At 41.6% G+C, this 19,061-nt stretch overlaps 1 protein-coding gene across 1 annotated transcript; it reads left to right on the top strand.

Annotated features, from left to right (window-relative positions):
* Positions 1 to 3,294: 3,294 nt before the first annotated feature.
* Positions 3,295 to 16,834, top strand: GCAT (glycine C-acetyltransferase). The gene is made up of 9 exons (XM_060777016.2): positions 3,295 to 3,521; positions 9,322 to 9,452; positions 10,537 to 10,638; positions 11,682 to 11,828; positions 11,962 to 12,116; positions 12,265 to 12,347; positions 13,431 to 13,602; positions 14,161 to 14,282; positions 15,967 to 16,834. The coding sequence occupies exons 1-9, from the start codon at positions 3,329 to 3,331 to the stop codon at positions 16,116 to 16,118; spliced, it is 1,257 nt and encodes a 418-aa protein (XP_060632999.2). The 5' UTR covers positions 3,295 to 3,328; the 3' UTR covers positions 16,119 to 16,834.
* Positions 16,835 to 19,061: the final 2,227 nt, after the last annotated feature.

Here is a 19,061-nt window from a genome sequence, read left to right as displayed (position 1 = left end):
GATACTTCAAGATCTTGTCCAGTTCCTTCATGGCTGCCCTTCTAAGTCCTAAACTTCTTCTAATTTCTTGACTGCAGTCTTCACCCTGATTAACAATTGAAGTAATTATTCCCTAATGGGGTATCCATGATCTTATGGTATCAACAGAATTCTCATAGAATCATAGAATCATAGAATCAAAGAGTTGGAAGAGACCTCATGGGCCATCCAGTCCAACCCCCTGCCAAGAAGCAGGAATATTGCATTCAAATCACCCCTGACAGATGGCCATCCAGCCTCTGCTTAAAAGCTTCCAAAGAAGGAGCCTCCACCACACTCCGGGGCAGAGAGTTCCACTGCTGAACGGCTCTCACAGTCAGGAAGTTCTTCCTCATGTTCAGATGGAATCTCCTCTCCTTCAGTATCACATCTCACCTTAATTGGGCCTGATCTACACTTCTAGGTAATGCATTAATTGCGTTGAACTTCATTATACGCTTATGTGGCTGGGGGGGGGGGGGGGGGGAGGGGCCTGGGGCTGTTAGGAATTGTGGAAGTGGAAGTCCAAAACACCTGGAAGGAGAGCCCAAGTTGGCCCAAGCCTGGTCTACACTTCTGCAGTTTCTGTATGATATGGCAATGTAGATAGAGGTATTGATTTTTTTTCTATCGTTTTTCTTCACTGCTCAGCTTTTACATCAATAGCAGACACAGATAGCATGAAAGTGATTTTATAAACAATATTACAAGAACTTTGTGCATGAAATAGAACCTGCATACATTAAATAATCAGAACCAATAATGCTCTCAGCCACGCACGAGGATGATTTTGGAATTTTTCTGATATCCAGTTAAGAGATACTCAGCCTGTGCTATTGTATAGGGATAGGTTGTTTTGTTTTGTTTCTTCAAGATAGTAGGTGGCCATACCTGTCTAGCAGGCTTTCTAACCACAAGCCCTGGTGGCTGCCCCAGACTCGCAACCAACCCATCAGCCACTCCCAGGTTTCCCTGCATTGTTTCTGATTCCTCTGGCAGTGCATCTTTGGCCCCTTCCACACAGCTGAACTGGGGTATATGGCAGTGTGGACTCAGATAGTTCAGCATTGGTATTGTAGATTATCTGTCTTGATATTTCTGGGTTATATGACTGTGTGGAAGGGCCCTGCACTAGGAGCCCTCGGTGGCTCAATGTGTTAAAGCAGCATTTCTCAATCAGTGTTTCTCAACCTACGGATGCCGCGACCCCTTAATATAGTTCTTCATGTTTTCTCAGTTCCTCATTATTTTCATTGCTACTTCATACCTGTAATTTTGCTAGTTATGAATTATAATGTAAATATCCAATATGCAGGATGTATTTTCATTTACTAGACCAAATTTGGCACAAATACCCAATACATCCAAATTTGAATACTGGTGGGGTTAGGTGGGGGCAGCCCCCCCCCCCCCCCGAAATTCTCATGATGGTTCGCGAAAAGGCCTTACTGGTGCATTATTTAAACTGTTATGTTTATTCATATCATGATCTGATCACCATACTCAATATATTCCATATGCATGGGGGTATTGGAGTAATAATACAAAGGGTTTGCTAGGGTAGACCCTCTTTCACTCAGACTCAGCCCCCCCCCCCCCCTGAAACAAACTCAGCCCCCCCCCCCCCCCGAATCGAAATCCTGGCTACGGGCCTGGATGGGGGTTATTGATTTTGTCATTTGGGACTTGTAGTCGCTGGGATCTATAGTTCATCTACAATCAAAGAGCATTCTGAATTTCACCAATGATGGAATTGAACCAAACGTGGCATACAGAACTCCCATGACCAACAGGAAATACTGGAAGTGTTTGGTGGGCATTGACCTTGAGTTTGGGAGTTGTAGTTCACCTACATCCAGGGAACACTGTGGACTCAAACATTGATGGATCTAGACCAAACTTGGCATGAATACTTAATATGCCCAAATGTAAACACTGGAGAAATTTGGGGAAAATAGACCTTGATATTTGGGAGCTGTAGTTGCTGGGATTTATAGTTAACCTACAATCAAAGAGCATTCCAAACCCCACCAACAATAGAATTGGACCAAACTTCCCAACACAGAAAAACATTTTCTTCCATATTGCTATTTTTCTACAGAGAAAGGGTATATTTCTCTTTTGCTGTTAACTTCATTCAAGGCCCCTTGCTTAATTTCACTCAAAGACCCTTGAAGTCTCCTTCACTTTTGTTATTGTACTATGATTTCTTGATCTGTGTTGCTTTAGTTGCTGATTATTACTATGTAGATTGTATTTTTGTTGTAAGCTGCCCTGAGTCCCCTTTGAGAGAGAGGGGTGTGGATAAAATAAAGGATGTTTGTGTGTGTATACACATTCATTACACTATCTAACAAAATTTGAGAAAAGAATCTGTTTCATGTTTGAAAGTGTTATTTCCTGCTTAATGGTGCAGCGGGTTAAACTGCTGAGTTGCTGAACTTGCTGATCGAAAGGTTGGCGGTTCGAACCTTGGAGCAGGGTGAGCTCCCGCTGTTAGCCCAGCTCCTGCCAACCTAGCAGTTTGAAACATGCAAGTATGAGTACTGTTTCTGCAGGAAGGTAACCTCACTCCATGCAGTCATGCTGGCCACATGACCTTGGAGGTGTCTGTGAATAGCACCAGTCCACGTCTCGCAGGCATATAGCAGCGTTGTGAGGATAATAGTTTTATAAAAAAGCACCTTGGTCTCCCTATGGATGTCCCGGTCCTCAAACACTCTCTGCTTCGTTCTTGTGGGTTTTTTTGGGCTATATGGCCATGTTCTAGAGGCATTTCTCCTGACGTTTCGCCTGCATCTATGGCAAGCATCCTCAGAGGTGAGGTCTGTTGGAACTGGGAAAAAAGGGTTTATATATCTGTGGAATGACCAGGGTGAGACAAAGGACTTTTGTCAGTGGGCTAGGTGTGAATATTTCAACTGACCACCTTGATTAGCATACAATGGGCTGACTGTGCCTGGAGCAAACTCTTCAAATGACTCTCTGCTTCATTTGGAAAAAAACTGCACTCGCAGAGCTCAGACGGTGTTGTATTTCAGTGTCAATGTTGACTTTTGTGAAGAGGTGGCTGCCAAGGTAACGGAAATGGTCAACATTTTCTAATGTTACACCATTAAGCTGTATATCTGCTTAAATACACATGCCCACCACCAAAACAAGTGCTTTCGTAGGCTTTTTTTACCTGTCACTTTAAATTAAACACCGCCGCTGATTGGCTGCGGCGGGACCCGCCTCCGCTTTCTGATTGGGTGCAGCCTGTCCCACGACTCTCGCCCGTTCTTTCTGATCCGAGAAGCGAGGAGGAGGCATGTGGGCGAGGAGCGGGCTCTTGTTGGGGGCTTCCCGGCCTTTGGGCGCCCGGCTGCGGTCCGCTTTGGCCCAATTGCAGCATGTCCTGGAAGGGGAGCTGGAGGGCATCCGCGGGGCCGGGACCTGGAAGAGCGAGAGGGTCATCGTCTCCAAACAAGGGCCTCACATCCAGGTGGAAGGCAGCCGGGGAGGTAGGCCGGCCCGGGACCCAGCTGGAACAGACACACACCCTTTGGGAGGGCGGGGAAAGAAGCAGCTTGGGCTGGATTCTGCTTTGGAAGGGAAACCTATCGGGGCATCTACACTGTAGAATTAATGCGAGTTGGCACCACTTTCAAACGTCCATGCCTCTTGCTGTGGAAGCGTGGGATTTGTAGTTTGCACTCCTTGTCAGGTCGGTTGCTGTGAGTGGGCGCAGGTACAGTGTAGAAGAGGTATGAGCCAACTTGGGCCCTCCACTTGTTTTGGACTCCAACTCCCACAATTCCCAACAGCCTCGGGCCCCTTCCTTTCCCCCCTCAGCCACTTAAGAATGTTAGAAAGTTGAGGCTGACCAATCAGAAACCATATGCAAATTAGTATGTCAAGATAGTTCATGCATGGGCCAACTTGGGCCCTCCAGGTGTTTTGGACTTCAGCGACAGCTCCCACAATTCCCAACAGCCTCAGGTCCTTCCCTTTTTTTCTATCCTTCTCTCCTTCCTTCCTTCTCTACCTCTTTCCTTCCTTCCTTTCTTCCTTCCCTTTTTGCTTCCATCCTTCCTGCTCTCTTTCCTTCTTTCCTTCCTTCCTTCTCTCTTTCTCTCCTTTCCCTCCCTCCTTCACTCCCTCTTTCCTTCCTTCCCTTTTTTCTTTCAATCTCTTTCCTTCCTTCCCTTTTTTCTTTCCATCTCTTTCCTTCCTTCTCTACCCTTTTCCTTCCTTCCTTCATTCACTTTTTGCTTCCATCCTTCCTTCTCTTTTTTCTTCCCTCTCTCTTTCTCTCTTTCTTTCCCTCCTTCCTTCATTCCCTCTTTCCTTCCTTCCCTTTTTTCTTTCCTTCTCTCTTTCCTTCCTTCTCTACCCTTTTCCTTCCTTCCTCCACTTTTTTGCTTCCATCCTTCCTTCTCTCTTTCCTTCCCTCTCTCTTTCTTTCTTTCCCTCCTTCCTTCACTCCCTCTTTCCTTCCTTCCCTCCCTCCTTCCATTTTCTTCTTTCCTTCTCCTTCCTTTTCTACCCTTTTCCTTCTTTCCTTCTCTCTCTTTCTCTCCTTCTTTCCCTCCCTCCTTCGCTCCCTCTTTTCTTTTTTCTTTTCCTTCCTCTTTCTCTCCTTTCTTCTCTCACTCTTTCCTTCCTTTGCTCTTTGCTTCCATGCTTCCTTCTCTCTTTCCTTCTTTCTTTCTATCCCTCTTTTTCTTTCTGTCTTTCTTTCTTTCTTTCTTCCCATCCTCCCTTCCCTCTTCCTTCCCTTTTCTTCTGTATCGTCATTTAGCTTTTTTGGGTTTTTTAAGGCCTTTCCGCTGGTTTTTTGGGGGGGGGGGAGGGGTTAATGAGTTGTTGGTCTGTTAGGGGTATAGTGTGCAAAATTTGTGTAAATTTGTCCAGTGGTTTTTGAGTTATGTTAATCCCATGAACGAACATTACATTTTTATTTATATAGATTTTAACAACTTGCAGGCTTCTTTTATTGTGAAATGGTGGCCAATGTACCATCCCTTGGGTCACAGGACAGCATAAACAAGAGAGATGTGATGAGGCCAAGCATTTCAGGTCTTACACACATGCTGCGGAGCCATTGCACAGAGAACAGTGCCTAGCCTCGGCCATTGTTATTTCCTCTGAAAATAGAGTCAGTCATTTTGCCAGGTTATTTCTTCTCCAAAAGCAAATATATTGCATCATTATAACAACTTGCTATGCATTATTAAATGCCAGGCCCCATTCTACTGAAACCTGGGATTTGTGGATTAGCAAGGTAATTAGAATTAATTGCTCAAGAAATCTGATCCATCCCCAGGAACTATCTAGCAGGGAAATCTAAAATGCATACTCTAAGGTTCCAGAGGATGGAGTCATGGAAACTAATATGATGGTGACGCAGCGGGTTAAAAACTGATAAATTACAGAGCTTGCTGACCAGGAGGTTGGTGGTTCGAATCTGCAGGACGGGGTGAGCTTCCACTGTTAGCCCCAGTTTCTGCCAACCTAGCAGTTTGAAAACAGGCAAATGTGAGTAGATCGATAAGTATCACTTCGATGGGAAGGTAAGGTCACTCTATGCAGTTATGCCGGCCACATTGTAGGGGCAATGGCTCACTGGTGCTCCTCTAGCTCTCTGCACGTTGTCAGGAGTCCCCTGGGCTCAAGAGGGCGATGTAATGGAAGACACATCACAAGTGGAATCCCAACTGTAGACCCATTTATTGCAGGCCAAAACAATAGGGACAGAATTTATGGAGCATAACAAGGTTTGTCGCACCCCAAAATGGGCTGGCAAGGCCTTTATCACTTTGACAGAAAATTAAAGACACATTTCCACTGGTATATAGCATTAATCTCATTGGTCTATGCTGGCTGTACAGATTTTTCATTAGCTCTCTATAATTCCAACAGGCAGGATGGCACACGTGGAATCTTAAAAATAGCACAACTATAGTCAATTGTTCTCCAGCCATGAACATTCAGTTGGAAAGTATCTATAGGTCGGTACTTCAAGTGGCTAGGAAATTAAGGGACTATAAGGAAGTACTATCTGTCCATTTTTGAGCTGGTGAATTCATCCTCAGCACCTTTTTCTCTACACATCAGCATTTTTGCAAACGAACCCATCTGCAAAAGCATTCAATCATTGGAAGCATCCATGAAAATCCCTTTTTAAAACTACATCTCCCTCAACATAACCTTGGAAGTGTCTGTGGACAACACCGGCTCTTTGGCTTAGAAATGGAGATGAACACTTACCCCCCCCCCCCCCCCCCCGAATCTTGACTAGTCTTAATGTGAAGGGGAAACTTTTACCTTTATAGCAGAGATTTCCAAATAATCACCTTTTTAGACATGCATCATTTCACAACGCAGTAGTTCAGTTTTACTAGCAAACTGGGGGTTACACCATGCCCTGATATGGGCACGTATATAAATTGCAATAACGAAATATATGGGGACACAACACACCTAATGAAAACTTTTCCTTTATACTTTTTAAAAATACATGATTTATTGTTTACTTCACATAGACTCAGAGGTCTCATGTTACATTTGCGTGACACATCTTTACGCTGCAGCTGACACAAACGTGTCTTACATACAGTTGGGAAAGCACAGTGGTTCCAACCTTTTTTTGACCAGGAACCACTCTCCAACTTTAGTACCAAAAGGGTTACGAATCAGTTTTTGGTCAACTTTAGATTTGGTGTAGTTATTTGCGGTGCTGATTCAGAAAATTGCATTGGATAGACCACATCACCTCTAGTTTCTGATACAAAACATATGCCATCCAGTAGTTGCCATCTGCTCGCCTACAGAAAACCATATTTAATAATCTAGAGCTGATGTGGAAATAGTAATCTTTCATGGGTAGTCAGCCTCTCCCCTCCCAACATCCTTGTTGCCTCGGCACTATAAGAGGGTTTCACAAGACCAGTCACGTTTGTTGCCACATGGTTTTGAGGCATCGGTGTAGTAATGGTGAGGCTGCGGACCATATTCTAGTTCTCGTGGACCACTGGTGGTCTACAGACCACAGGTTGGAAACTATTGCTCTAATTTATAGGGACAACCATTATCTGGTTTATGTGGGGTGGGAGCTATGCTGGCATTTGGATTACCCAATGAAACAGCAAAGCTGCAAACTAAACTGTGGGAGGCACCTTGTAGGTATAAGCCTTGTTCACACTGCACAGCGATAGCACCACGATTCCTCTTTAATTGCCATGGGAATATATTGTGGGGATTGGAGTCTAATGATTGCAACTCTCTTGCTGTGGGTTTTAAATAGTCCTCCCTAAAGTCACAGGATTCCTTATGATGATGCCATGGCAACTAAAATGGAATCATTGTGCTGTGAGTGTGGAAGAGTTCCAGATCTAATACATTTACCTGTCTGTCTATCCATAGTTCTCAGCTGAAATCAGCTTTTTTCAATGTAGGGAGCCAAAAACAAACCACTCCGAGTTACTTTGATGTCATTTAAGGTTACTCTAGGTTTTAGTTGAACGTTAAAGGCTCAATCCTCAGTCATTTTAAGGCCTATGTGCATGAAACCTACCTCAGTTTTAGATCCCATTTAAAACTGCAGGCCTGCCAAGTTTCAAAACAATTCACAAATCTACTGATTTTTTTTAGAATTATTTTAAGTTTTAACCATAACATTTTTTAAATAAGACAAATTGCAAGGGAGGGTTCTGGGAATTGTAGTCATCGGTCAATCAGCCAATCAGAGCATGGACACAACTGGGCTTTTTATTGGCTGGGAAACAGAGAAATCTTAACTCCCACCAAGTGCTGCTGGGAAACCGAGTTCCCAGTAGGGCCCTCTCTGGAGAAGCCTAGGAAAGTTTCCTGCTGCCTTTCTCGAGCATACTGTAGACTTAACTCCTTCCTAGCCAGTATCCTGATAATATCCTTTCATTCGGCAGAGATTTGGCCCATTGGCTACAATGGGAAATTTAAAGGCTCAACCCTCAGTCGTTTTAAGGCCTATGTGCATGAAACCTACCTCAGTTTTAGACCCCATTTACAACTGCAGGCCTGGCAAGTTTCAAAACAATTCACTAATCTAACCCTAACCCCCTCCCCTTTCAAGTAACATCCGGGTAAACAGAATGATGGGTCAGCTGAAAATGGGCCCTGAAACAATGCCTTTTGGCCAAATTGCACATCTATATTAGTTAGAAGAGTTGAAAAGACAGTTCAATGACCCATGGATCTAGCCAGCAAAACTAAATTGCTTCCATACTGTGGAATGATGGGAGATGTAGACAAAATATCTAATGGAGAACCAGTATGCCTCAGTTCTGAATCAATTGATGTTGTTCTAACTTTAATTCATTGTGCAGTCAGTAGAATGTGCGATAATGATACTTTATTTATTTGTTCAGCCTGAAATGTACTTACCACCCAAAATATGGCATTTAAGTTTAATAAATGTCATATAGCAAACATAAATTAGAATATGTCCAGCAACAGTAATACGATCCTAGCCAACACTGACATTGGAGAATGATAGCTGGTTTTGGCAGGAGAAAGGGTGGGCGGATATATTTGCACAGCCAGGAGAGTATGAAAACAGCAGTTGTTGAACTTGCAGGCAAGGAGAACCGGAAGCATATCTAAAGTGGCATTACCAATGGTATTTATGAAAAGAAGGATATAGAGCAACTAATATGTACTGCATTTTGTCAGATTTATTCTGGGTTGCTTCACAATAACAAAACACTTCTGTTTTGGTGATGTTTCTAATAACTTATGTTAGCTTCAGGCAACAAGTTTCTAATTTTTGTTATAAGCCACGAAGGATGCATCTACATGGTAGTCTGAAAGTTCAATGGAGTCTCCAAGCCTACTGTTCCTACTGAAGTCTAAAGCATACTGTTTCTAAAATAGAGTCCTGAACAATCCCAGTTCTGATCACATGGCCTGCAGCCCCTCCCACAACAAAGAGTTAAGGTAAAATTGTATACCAACACACACATACAATGCAGTAAGCAATCAGAATTATATACATAACAAATAACTAGTGTAGGCTTGAAGGAGGTTGCTATTTCCAACAGAGAGATGCCAAAACAACTTTGGAGGCGTCTTCAGTTTAGGACTCCTTGGATTTTCTTGTCTTTTATAGCTTCTGGCCCATCTGGCTGTGAGATTCTGGGTGATGTAGTCTAAAAATAACATTTTTGAGCTCCCAGATTAGGTGAGTAAGAAAGATATAACCACTTAAGAAAATGAGTAAGTCTCACATTCCTGTATGATTGTTCACTTCTTTCTGCTATTGTCTTTTCGCTCTTCTTGCAGATATTCTGAATTTCTGTGCCAACAATTATCTAGGGCTTTCCAGTCATCCTGAAGTGATCCGTGCTGGACTGGATGCCCTGAAGGAGTATGGTGCCGGCCTCAGCTCTGTCCGCTTCATCTGTGGAACACAAGTAGGAAAGAATGCTTTACTTTTGTAAAAGTACCCCACTTTTATGGCATTTAGGGGTGCCTGAGCCCAGTGAAAGTGGAAAATCCACACATTTGAAAATTGATATCCTGTTTAAATCTGGAGAAGCCCCTCTGTAGTAATCTCTAGGTCCTCCAACATGGCTCTGTGGCCATCTTGTGGCAGAATATGACTTTTGGTTGCACTGGAGTACCTAAAGTTACCTAAAGATAATAACAAATCCGTATATAATCACTTTTAAAAAATCAGTGAAAGGATCTGCATTTTGAAAAGTAGTGGAGAAATTGAAATTCTGCAGAAAGTTAAAACTGAAATTCTGCCAGTTCTAGTGGAAGTAGGAAGGAATAGTAATAATGATTATAAGACTTTATTTATATTCCGCCCTATCTCCCTGAAGGGACTCAGGGTGGATTCCAGTCACAATGCATGTATACAACAACCAATACATACATAATAGCAAAAAATAATAAATGGAAATAACATTAGAAGCAGTAGAAAGTCAAGTTTTATTTTGTATCAATATGCGTGTGGTTTTTTTTTAATGTTGCAAAGCCCTGACAATAATAATCCTGAAGTGACAAGAATATTTGTAGTTTAGGATTTGAAAATGGTTGTTTTGCCTAGGAAAGCATTTTTCTGGAAAATGATGATGTTGGACTCATTCTTCACAGAATTTTCATTTTTTTTACTGCAATGTTGTATTCTGCACAAAACGGTGTGCAGAAATACGCTATTCATAATTCAGAAGTTACTATGCACAAAATTGAGTTTTCTTTGAGTAATCAATCCTGAATTGTGAAGACTTCTGTACAGTGGGAAGTTAATAGCTAAAAGTAGTAATTGCTTTCTTCGAGAAGAAAATTAACAAAGGAATCTATTCTATAGCTGACGCAAAATTAGCATATTTGCATGTATCTGCTTGAGTGATATGGTCTTATTCAATTTCTGATTTGGTGCAGAGCCAAATATCTATTCCTAGGAAGTGCAAATCTTGCTCAGCCTATCTTTCTGGTTGTAACATTAACAATAGTCAGAACTCTTTTGTGTTTCTTTCTCCAACACTTTAGACCATACACAAGGATCTGGAGGAGAAAATTGCTCACTTCCACCAGAGAGAAGATGCCATTCTCTATGCCAGCTGCTTTGATGCTAATGCAGGACTCTTTGAGGTTTGTAGCACATTTGGGTGTAGATAATGGATGATAACTAGAGAAAAATCCCCAAGTCCCTCAAAAAGTTGATCTCAATAATAATTTCTCTTGAGAAAGTTTGTTAGTGTGGCAAAAATAACAACAAAGAGTTGCAAGCTAACACATTTATTATGTCAAAAGCTTCACCGAATACAATAAATTTTATTTCCCTTGTGAGGTGTTTGTCCGTATTTGGGACAACTACAGATTGAGTCTTCTTTATCTGAAATGCTTGGGACCAGAAGTATTTGTGGTTTAAAATATTTGTATATACATAATGATATATTTTGGGAATGGAATCTAAATCTAAACATGAAAGTCCTTTATATTTCATATGTAGCCTGAATATAATTTTATATGCAGTATTTTAAAACAATTTTGTGCCTGAAACACAGTTTGTGTACACGGAACAATAGCAAAGCAAAGGTTTCTCTTTCTTGGCTTCCATGTGGATGGTTTGGAAGTATTTAGGATTTCAGGATTCTGGATAAGGGATATGCAGTATGTATCAAGAAAGAAGGCAAATAGTGAGATCAAATGAAAATGAAATGTAAAAACTATCTGACTGTTGCGCCAGAGGTTCAGTTGATGAATCAAAAACTCACCCAATTGTTAAGAGCAGCCATAATTGATCAGACAGCACATTCCTATGATAAGTCCTACTTACAGTTGGACAAAAGGTTTTACATATATGGTATCTTGTTTGTTTTAGACAGTAGAGAATTAAATCTTGGGAGCATCAACATTGTAGAATGAACACCGTTTGGTGCCGCTTTAACCGTCATGGCTCAGTGCTGTGAAATGGTGGGATTTATAGTTTGGCGAGAAACCAGTGCTATTTGGAAGAGAAGTCTAAACACCTTGTAAAACTGTAGCTTGCATATCATTGAGCCATGGTAGTTAAAGTGGTTTCAGACTGTGTTAATTCAAGAGTGTAGATGCAGCCTCAGTCAGCTAAACTATATTTAATAAAGAGAGGCTTATAAGCATTATAAACACACTTTGTTTGTTGGGACATACAGGCATTACTGACTCCTGAAGATGCAGTCATTTCAGATGAACTGAATCATGCCTCCATCATCGATGGGATCCGGCTCTGTAAGGCCAATAAGTACCGCTACAAGCACATGGACATGCAGGACCTGGAAGCCAAATTGCAGGATGCACAGGTAAGTGAATGCCATTGCTTCTCTGTTGTGCAGCATCATGTGGCTCCAAAAAAAAGTTAGGCCACTGGTTTAAAAATCATCCTTCTTCATTGAAAGCTATTTGTTTCCTAATGACATCTCCTTGTCTGTCCAGAAATGTCGTCTACGGATGGTGGTCACTGATGGTGCTTTCTCCATGGATGGCGACATTGCCCCTTTGAAGGAAATCTGCAGCCTAGCCCAGAAGTACAATGCCATTGTTTTTATTGATGAATGCCATGCCACTGGCTTTCTGGGGCCCAATGGACGGTAAGGAATTCAGTTGTTTTCCCTTGTCTGTTTCTCTGGTGTTCGTATTGCTTATTGGATTGTACTGATGTCATAGCAGTAGCTTTGGTTGGACATTTGCCATGAGGGGTAAGAGGCCCAGGTTAATCCAGCTATCCTCTCTTTTCAGGGGCACAGATGAGCTTTTGGGAGTGATGGATAAAGTCACTATAATCAACTCAACCCTTGGAAAAGCACTTGGAGGAGCAGCAGGTGAAGCTTCTAATCAGTAGTGTCCTGTTTTGGGGAAAATATAGAACATGCTTTTTTGTTTCCTTTTGGTATTGCATGCCTTGATCTTCTAACCTCTCAGCACTATTTCAAACCATAGACAGTTTCTCCAAGGTCTCTACATTCATGCATAGTAGTACAGTAGACCCACAGCTTCCTAGGCCAAAACACCTGGGGACCTACAAGTTGAGAGCCACTGATACAGGAGAGCCTAGTAATGTTCTCTCTGGGCCAAGGGTTATCAAACTTTTTAAGCAGGGGGCCAGTTCACAGACTTGGGGAGCTGGAGTATAGTTTGAAAAGAACATGAACCAATTCCTATGTACACTGCACATATCTTATTTCTAGTGCAAAAAAACTACAAAAGAGCAAAACAAGATTTAAAATGAAGAACGACTTTAACCAACATAAACTTACCAGTATTTCAATGGGAAATGTGGGCCTGCTTTTGACTGATGAAATATTAATAAAGATTGTTGTTGTGTGTCTTCAAGTTATTTCAGACTTTGGGCAACCCTAAGTCTATGATTAAGGGTGGGAGCTGGATAAATGACCTTGGAGACCGCATCCAGCCCACGGCCCTTAGTTTAGAGACCCCTACTCTACGCCTTTGGCACAATTATTGAGTGTTCAAAGTTTTGTTTTGGGGTTTTTTTTGCATCTAACATAGTTATGTTCAGTGAAGTTCTGTGAGTTTTCCAGGTTGTATGGCTATGTTTCAGAAGCATTCTCTCCTAATGTTTCATCCCCATCTATGGTAGGCATCCTCAGAGATTGTGAGGTGAGCTTGTGTAACAAGTAGGCATAGTGTACATCAGTTATCTTGTGGGTTGCATCTTCCAGAATCCCCTCGTCAGCATGAACCATGCTGACTAAAGGATTCTGGAATGTATAATCACTGAAAACCCCATATACTTTCCAAACTTTGTCCTCTGCTTGAAATAACCTCCTGTCATAGTTGTCTAACTGAAATTTTTAAAAAGTGCAGAAACTCCTGGCCCAAAACATGGTGAGTGAGAAGCTTCACAAGCTTGCCATCAAATACTAGATTTGTCTCTTTTTCAGGTGGCTACACAACTGGCCCCAAGGGACTTGTTGACCTCCTCCGCCAACGCTCTCGGCCGTACCTCTTCTCCAATAGCTTGCCTCCTGCGGTGGTTGGCTGTGCTTCTAAGGCTTTGGATTTGCTCATGGAGAGCAATGCCATAGCACAGTCAATGGCTGCCAAGACCACAAGGTAAGTCAAGAGACTAACAAGATTTAGGCCCTGTGTTCAAATCAAGAAATTCTACTGAGATGTTTCATTGTATGTCATTTCTAATAAGGCATTGAATGTTTGCCAGTGTCTGTGTATATAGTGTAATCCACTCTGAGTCCCCTCGGGGAGTAGGATGGAATATAAACAAGTATATAAACAAAGTATTATTAATTGAAACATAACAAGATTAGTATACAGCAAACACTTCCCAAGTGTGTAGGAGTGTGTGATGTATCAGCAAATAATGTGTGCAGATCCCAGTAGGGTGGCCTTTTGCAGCTAACAGATGGTAATTTGGACAGTCTGAAATATTATTATTATTATTATTATTATTATTATTATTATTATTAGAAACAGAACAAGATGATGATGATGATTATAAAACTTACAAGTTCCCTCAGGTTTACTACTTTAGAAGTCATTCTAAGGATAATGTAGGAGGAAGACAGTTATCTACACTACTCTCAGCTGGAGATAAATTTACAAAAAATTCCCCCCCAAAACCTTGGATTTTGAAGGCCTTTCTTTTTCTTGCAGATTTCGAAGCAAGATGGCTGCAGCTGGGTTCACCATTTCAGGCAATGATCATCCTATTTGCCCAGTGATGTTGGGTGATGCTCGGCTGGCTTCAGGGATGGCTGATGACATGCTAAAGAGAGGTAACTGTTTTAGGATAGGAAGCTTTGAGCAGCTTGTGAATTCTTTGCTATCAGATCTGGGACCAGTTAACTGTAGATTGTATTGTGGCTGTTTTCCATTTTATAGTGTGTGTAAATGCTACTCAGTGATGTTGCATGTCATAGTAACAAGTATTCATAGCATTTCTTATGAAAACAAAATTCAACATTGAACCTGTCATTTGTATCATCCTTGCTGAGCAGTGACAGGAAACCTGGGAAGTTTATCCTCCTTTTATCAAGGAGTTCCACAGAAAACCAGGAAAACTCAGCTTTAGCCTAGAATTTGGAAAGTGCAAATGACTCCAGCTGCACATACAGGCAGTCCCCAAGTTACGAACAAGATAGATTCTATAGGTTTGTTCTTAAGTCGAATTTGTATGTAAGTTGGAATATGTACTTTTTTAAAAGTGTAACTCCAAAGAGATCAAGAGAGAGAGAGAGAGAGAGAAGCTTTGGAAAGCATGGGGAAGGATTAATACCCCTTAGTGTTTGTTTTGTTGTTTGATTACAGCTCCCATAATTTCCTACCTGGCATCACTTACAGGCAATCCTCCTTCTGTGTAATTCGGGACTATTCCCATCCACCCCCACCCCTCAAATGCATAGACATAAATTTGGATTTCCTTGATAAAGCAGAGGGACATCTCAATTCTTAAGCAGATTAGCAAATGGCATTTTCACTCATGCAAGTTACAGTATTTTGACCTAAAACCAGCTCATTATATTGATAACTAAGAGTGAAAGTCCCACAACTGCCTTTCTTCTTGTTCTTGGGAGTTAAAAACACAGCTTAACCTTTCATCTCTCCCCAAATCTGCTGCCATCACATTCTGCCTTATGAAGTCAGCCTTGTTGAAATGGCTTTTGGATTTGCTTTTAATCAGCTAGGAAATGTTTCCACTTTTTTGGAGTGTGACTCTCAGAGCCTCCCTGGGAACTTCTGGAAATTAGTGCTACTTCAAGAGCACAAGTTGCATCTTCTCACAGGAGGTTTCCTGGCTGCTCCATAGGGTCAATATTGTCTTTAGAAAACCAGTATGACTAGTAGCTGTATGTTCTGTTATATGCACTACCAAACTAACCTGATTTAAACATGTTGGTCTAATTTTGGATTCTGGTCTGATTAGTACTTAGATGGGAAACCATTTGGAGATATTGGGAATCTCTAAGTAGATCTAGAAAACCAGCCAGAGTTGATAGTACTGGACTAGATAGATCAGAATAAAGTGGTTTCTTATATGGTCTGCTTTTGTTGGTCATATACATTCTTTTTTTGTTAACTGCCCATCTCAATGCCCAAAGCTCACAAAATAAAATTAAGGCAATAGAATAGATAAGTGTATACATAACACAATATAAAATCGGCAACAAGCAATGCAGTATAATGGTTAGTGTGCTGATCTAGAACACCAGAGATCCAGTTTCTAGTCCTTACTGAGAAGTGAAGCACAGTGGATGACTTGTGAGGATAAAATATGGAAGAGACCCCTGTATGCTACCATGAGCTTATTAGAAGGGAGGGCAGACAGAATAAGTATTGTTGAAGGCTTTCATGGCCAGAATCACTGGGTGGTTGTAGGTTTTTCAGGCTATATGACCATGTTCTAGGCCTAAAAACCTACAACAACCCAAATGAATAAGCTTTCTCTTTTCTCCCCAACAGGCATTTACGTCATTGGATTCAGCTACCCAGTGGTGCCAAAAGGAAAAGCTCGTATCCGGGTGCAGATCTCAGCTGTTCACAGTGAAGAAGATATAGACCGATGTGTGGAGGCCTTTACTGAAGTGGGGCGCAAACACGGGGCTTTACCTTGAACAGCAGGAAAATGAAAGCTGTGGCACATGCAGAGCTTGGAAGAGTCATGTTTCTGGAGTACAGCTCCCAGAATCCGCCATTGGGGTCCCATAGACATTGGCCCTGCTGGCTGGCTGTTGTGGTCCAGGAAAGTAGCTTTTCCAAAGTCTGACCATAGAATGAGCTTCAAAACCAAAATCTGGAAGTGGGCCATATGGCTTTTTGGAGAACAGATGGTCGCTTTCAAGAACGGTTCTGCTGGATTGTAGACTCTGTCCACATTCTCTTCTTGAAAACAGTCATGTTCAGGTTCATATGATAAAGGAAGAAAACCAGAACTTGGGTCAGTTACTTTTTTGTACTACCGTATAACTCCCAAAAGTCTTCAGCCAGCTTGACTATGAGTTTCAAGTATTTGTGGTCCAAAAATGTAATATTCCCTCGTTCTGAGCAATAGATCTATGCACACATAGATGGTAATAATTGCAGAAGTTGGAATTGCACGACTCTCCAGATGTTGTTGGATTGCAACTCTTAGCATTGCTCACCATTTGCTTTGTTCCCTAAAGTTGTTGGGAGTTAAAGTTCAACAATAGCAGGAGGGCTGCATGATTCTCAGTCCTTTTCTTATTACTTCCAGTACTCTTTCATGTCTGGCTGCAGTGTGTTCTACCTCCAATCTCATTTGCCACAGTGCCTGGAGGAGGGCAGAGTAATAAAGGTAATGTTGACCTCAGTTTCTTGGAGACTTCTTTTCACTGAAATAGATGGGATGTCTGGTAGGAAGGCAGGGCGGGCAACTTGAATTGTGTTTCAGCAAAAATGGAGAACTACAATACATTCAACTTCCATCATCCCCCAACATATGGAGGGCAGTGATCAAGTATCCAGATCTGTGAAATATAATGGTCCTTCGCATTCAAGTAATCATTGCATGAGAGCCAGGTGGTGCCTCCCACTTCTTTCCCATTACCTTCATCTCTCTTAGTTGGTACTAGATTTTAGCATTAGCTCACATGATTTATTCTGTTGTGTAGTACTGGCTCCTGGGTGTTCATACTACATATGTAATGAGCTTGGTGCTGAATATACAAACATCACTGTATGATGAATCCTGTTTGTGGGCATGAGCTTGCATTTGCCTTCAGGTTGCCTATCAACTTACAGCAACCGTATGAATTGTATACGGTTTTCTTAGGCAAGGAATAATGAGAGGTAGTTTTGCCAATGCCTACCTTCAAAATATACTTTATAGCAGTGGTTCCCAACCTTTTTTTGACCAGGGACCACTCTCCAACATTGTACCAAAAGGCTTACGAATCTGTTTTTGGTCAACTTTAGATTTGGTTTGGTTATTTGGGGTGCTGAATCAGAAAACTGCATTGGATAGACTACATCAGCTCTAGTTTCTGATACAGAACATATGCCATCCAGTAGTCGCCATCTGTTTGCCCACAGAAAACCATATTTAATAATCTAGAGCAGATGTGGTAGTAATAATCTCCCCTCCCAACATCCCCATTGCCTTGAATAAGAGAGTAAAGCAAGGATCCCATCCCCATGAATAGTTAAGAGGGTTTTATGAGACCAGTCACTTTTTGCCACGTGGTTTTGAGGCAAAGATGTAATGGTGAGGCCACAGACCATGTTTTTGTTCTTACGGACCACAGGCTGGGAACCATTGCTCTATAGCAACTGGTATTATGTGGTAGTCTCTCATGCATGTACTAACCAAGGTTGATCCTTGTTAGTGCCCAAGATCAGATGGGATGTGCTGCCTTTAGGCCACCTCGTGCATCCCAGCTTTCTTTTAAAAACAAGTATATTTTACCTGCAAGGGCTACAAGGAAAGACTTAACACTCGTGACTCATATTCCTTTCTTATATCACAAAGTAAAATGTGGTTGAACTAGATCTCAGCTGGCTAGGACTGTAGGTTTAGGGCTTTTCACCAGTCCTTTCCCCCTCTTCATCACATATTATATCAACATGCTTATGACTAATAAACAGAAAGCCTAGGTGTATACATTGTAAAAATGCACCAGTGGTGCAAGATTTGTAGTGCTTGCACTATACCAACATATCTAAAACCACAACTTGCCTCTCTCTGAACTAAAACAAACCACTTTGGACTTGAGTAGAGTAGGGTCCAAACATTGAAATCCAAATAGTGTGCTTTTCTGGTGATGAAGAATAAGGTAGTCTAAATACTTTTGTGATTAACTTTGCAATGATGTAATGATTCTCAAAATCACACATTTAACCAGTTTGTCAGAAAGTGAACAATTTCCTTTCCAGCGGGAAGTTGGATTCCTAACTGTATGCTGTTGTAGTTCTTATAAACCTCCAGGTGATGTTATTGCAGTTAGCACATTTTGACCACATTCTGCCAGATTGCTCCCCCAGAGCTCAAGCAGTGAAATGGGAGAAGAAATAATGGTCTTGCCCCTCTCTTGCCAAACCCAAATCCACCAGCTCCTCGTCTCCCCCAAAAATGTCTATTGTTAATGAAGAGCATTGCTGCAGCCTGATCACTAGAGGGCATGGTTGCAATAGTCCACTTGTGTTAATCTTGTGTAACAGAAGCAAAAAATAATTGCAAAAATAGATATATATCAATAGGTGGATTGCTTTTAAGGGCAGCAAAAAATTCTCAACCATGCAATGCTATGATTATGTCATTCAGATATACATAAAAGAGTGATGGTGCCAATAGGCATCCTTGCTTTACTCTCTTATTCATGGGGATGGGATCATTTAATGAGCCAGAAATGTCCGCTCTTGTTCTAGCAATTGTATCAGAATAGTGGTCCTTGATTAGAAACAATAGATAATTATATTAGTGTTGGTCAGTTTATGCCACAACAGGTTTCGATCAATCCAGCCAAAAGTTCCTGCTAAGTCAACAAAGGCAGCAAAGAAATGTTTAGTAAGAGCAAGTAGCAACAACAACAAAACTTTAT

This window comes from Anolis sagrei, chromosome 5 (genome assembly GCF_037176765.1).
Source record: "Anolis sagrei isolate rAnoSag1 chromosome 5, rAnoSag1.mat, whole genome shotgun sequence".
Classification (NCBI taxonomy): Eukaryota; Metazoa; Chordata; class Lepidosauria; order Squamata; family Dactyloidae; genus Anolis; species Anolis sagrei.
This window is presented reverse-complemented; position numbering and strand designations above follow the sequence as displayed.

Coding starts and splice junctions, on each gene's coding strand:
- GCAT (XM_060777016.2), top strand. CDS start 3,329: ATGTGGGCGAGGAGCGGGCTCTTGTTGGGGGCTTCCCGGCCTTTGGGC. Junction 12,348..13,430: donor AGCACTTGGAGGAGCAGCAG/GTGAAGCTTCTA, acceptor TCTCTTTTTCAG/GTGGCTACACAACTGGCCCC. Junction 13,603..14,160: donor ATGGCTGCCAAGACCACAAG/GTAAGTCAAGAG, acceptor TTTTTCTTGCAG/ATTTCGAAGCAAGATGGCTG.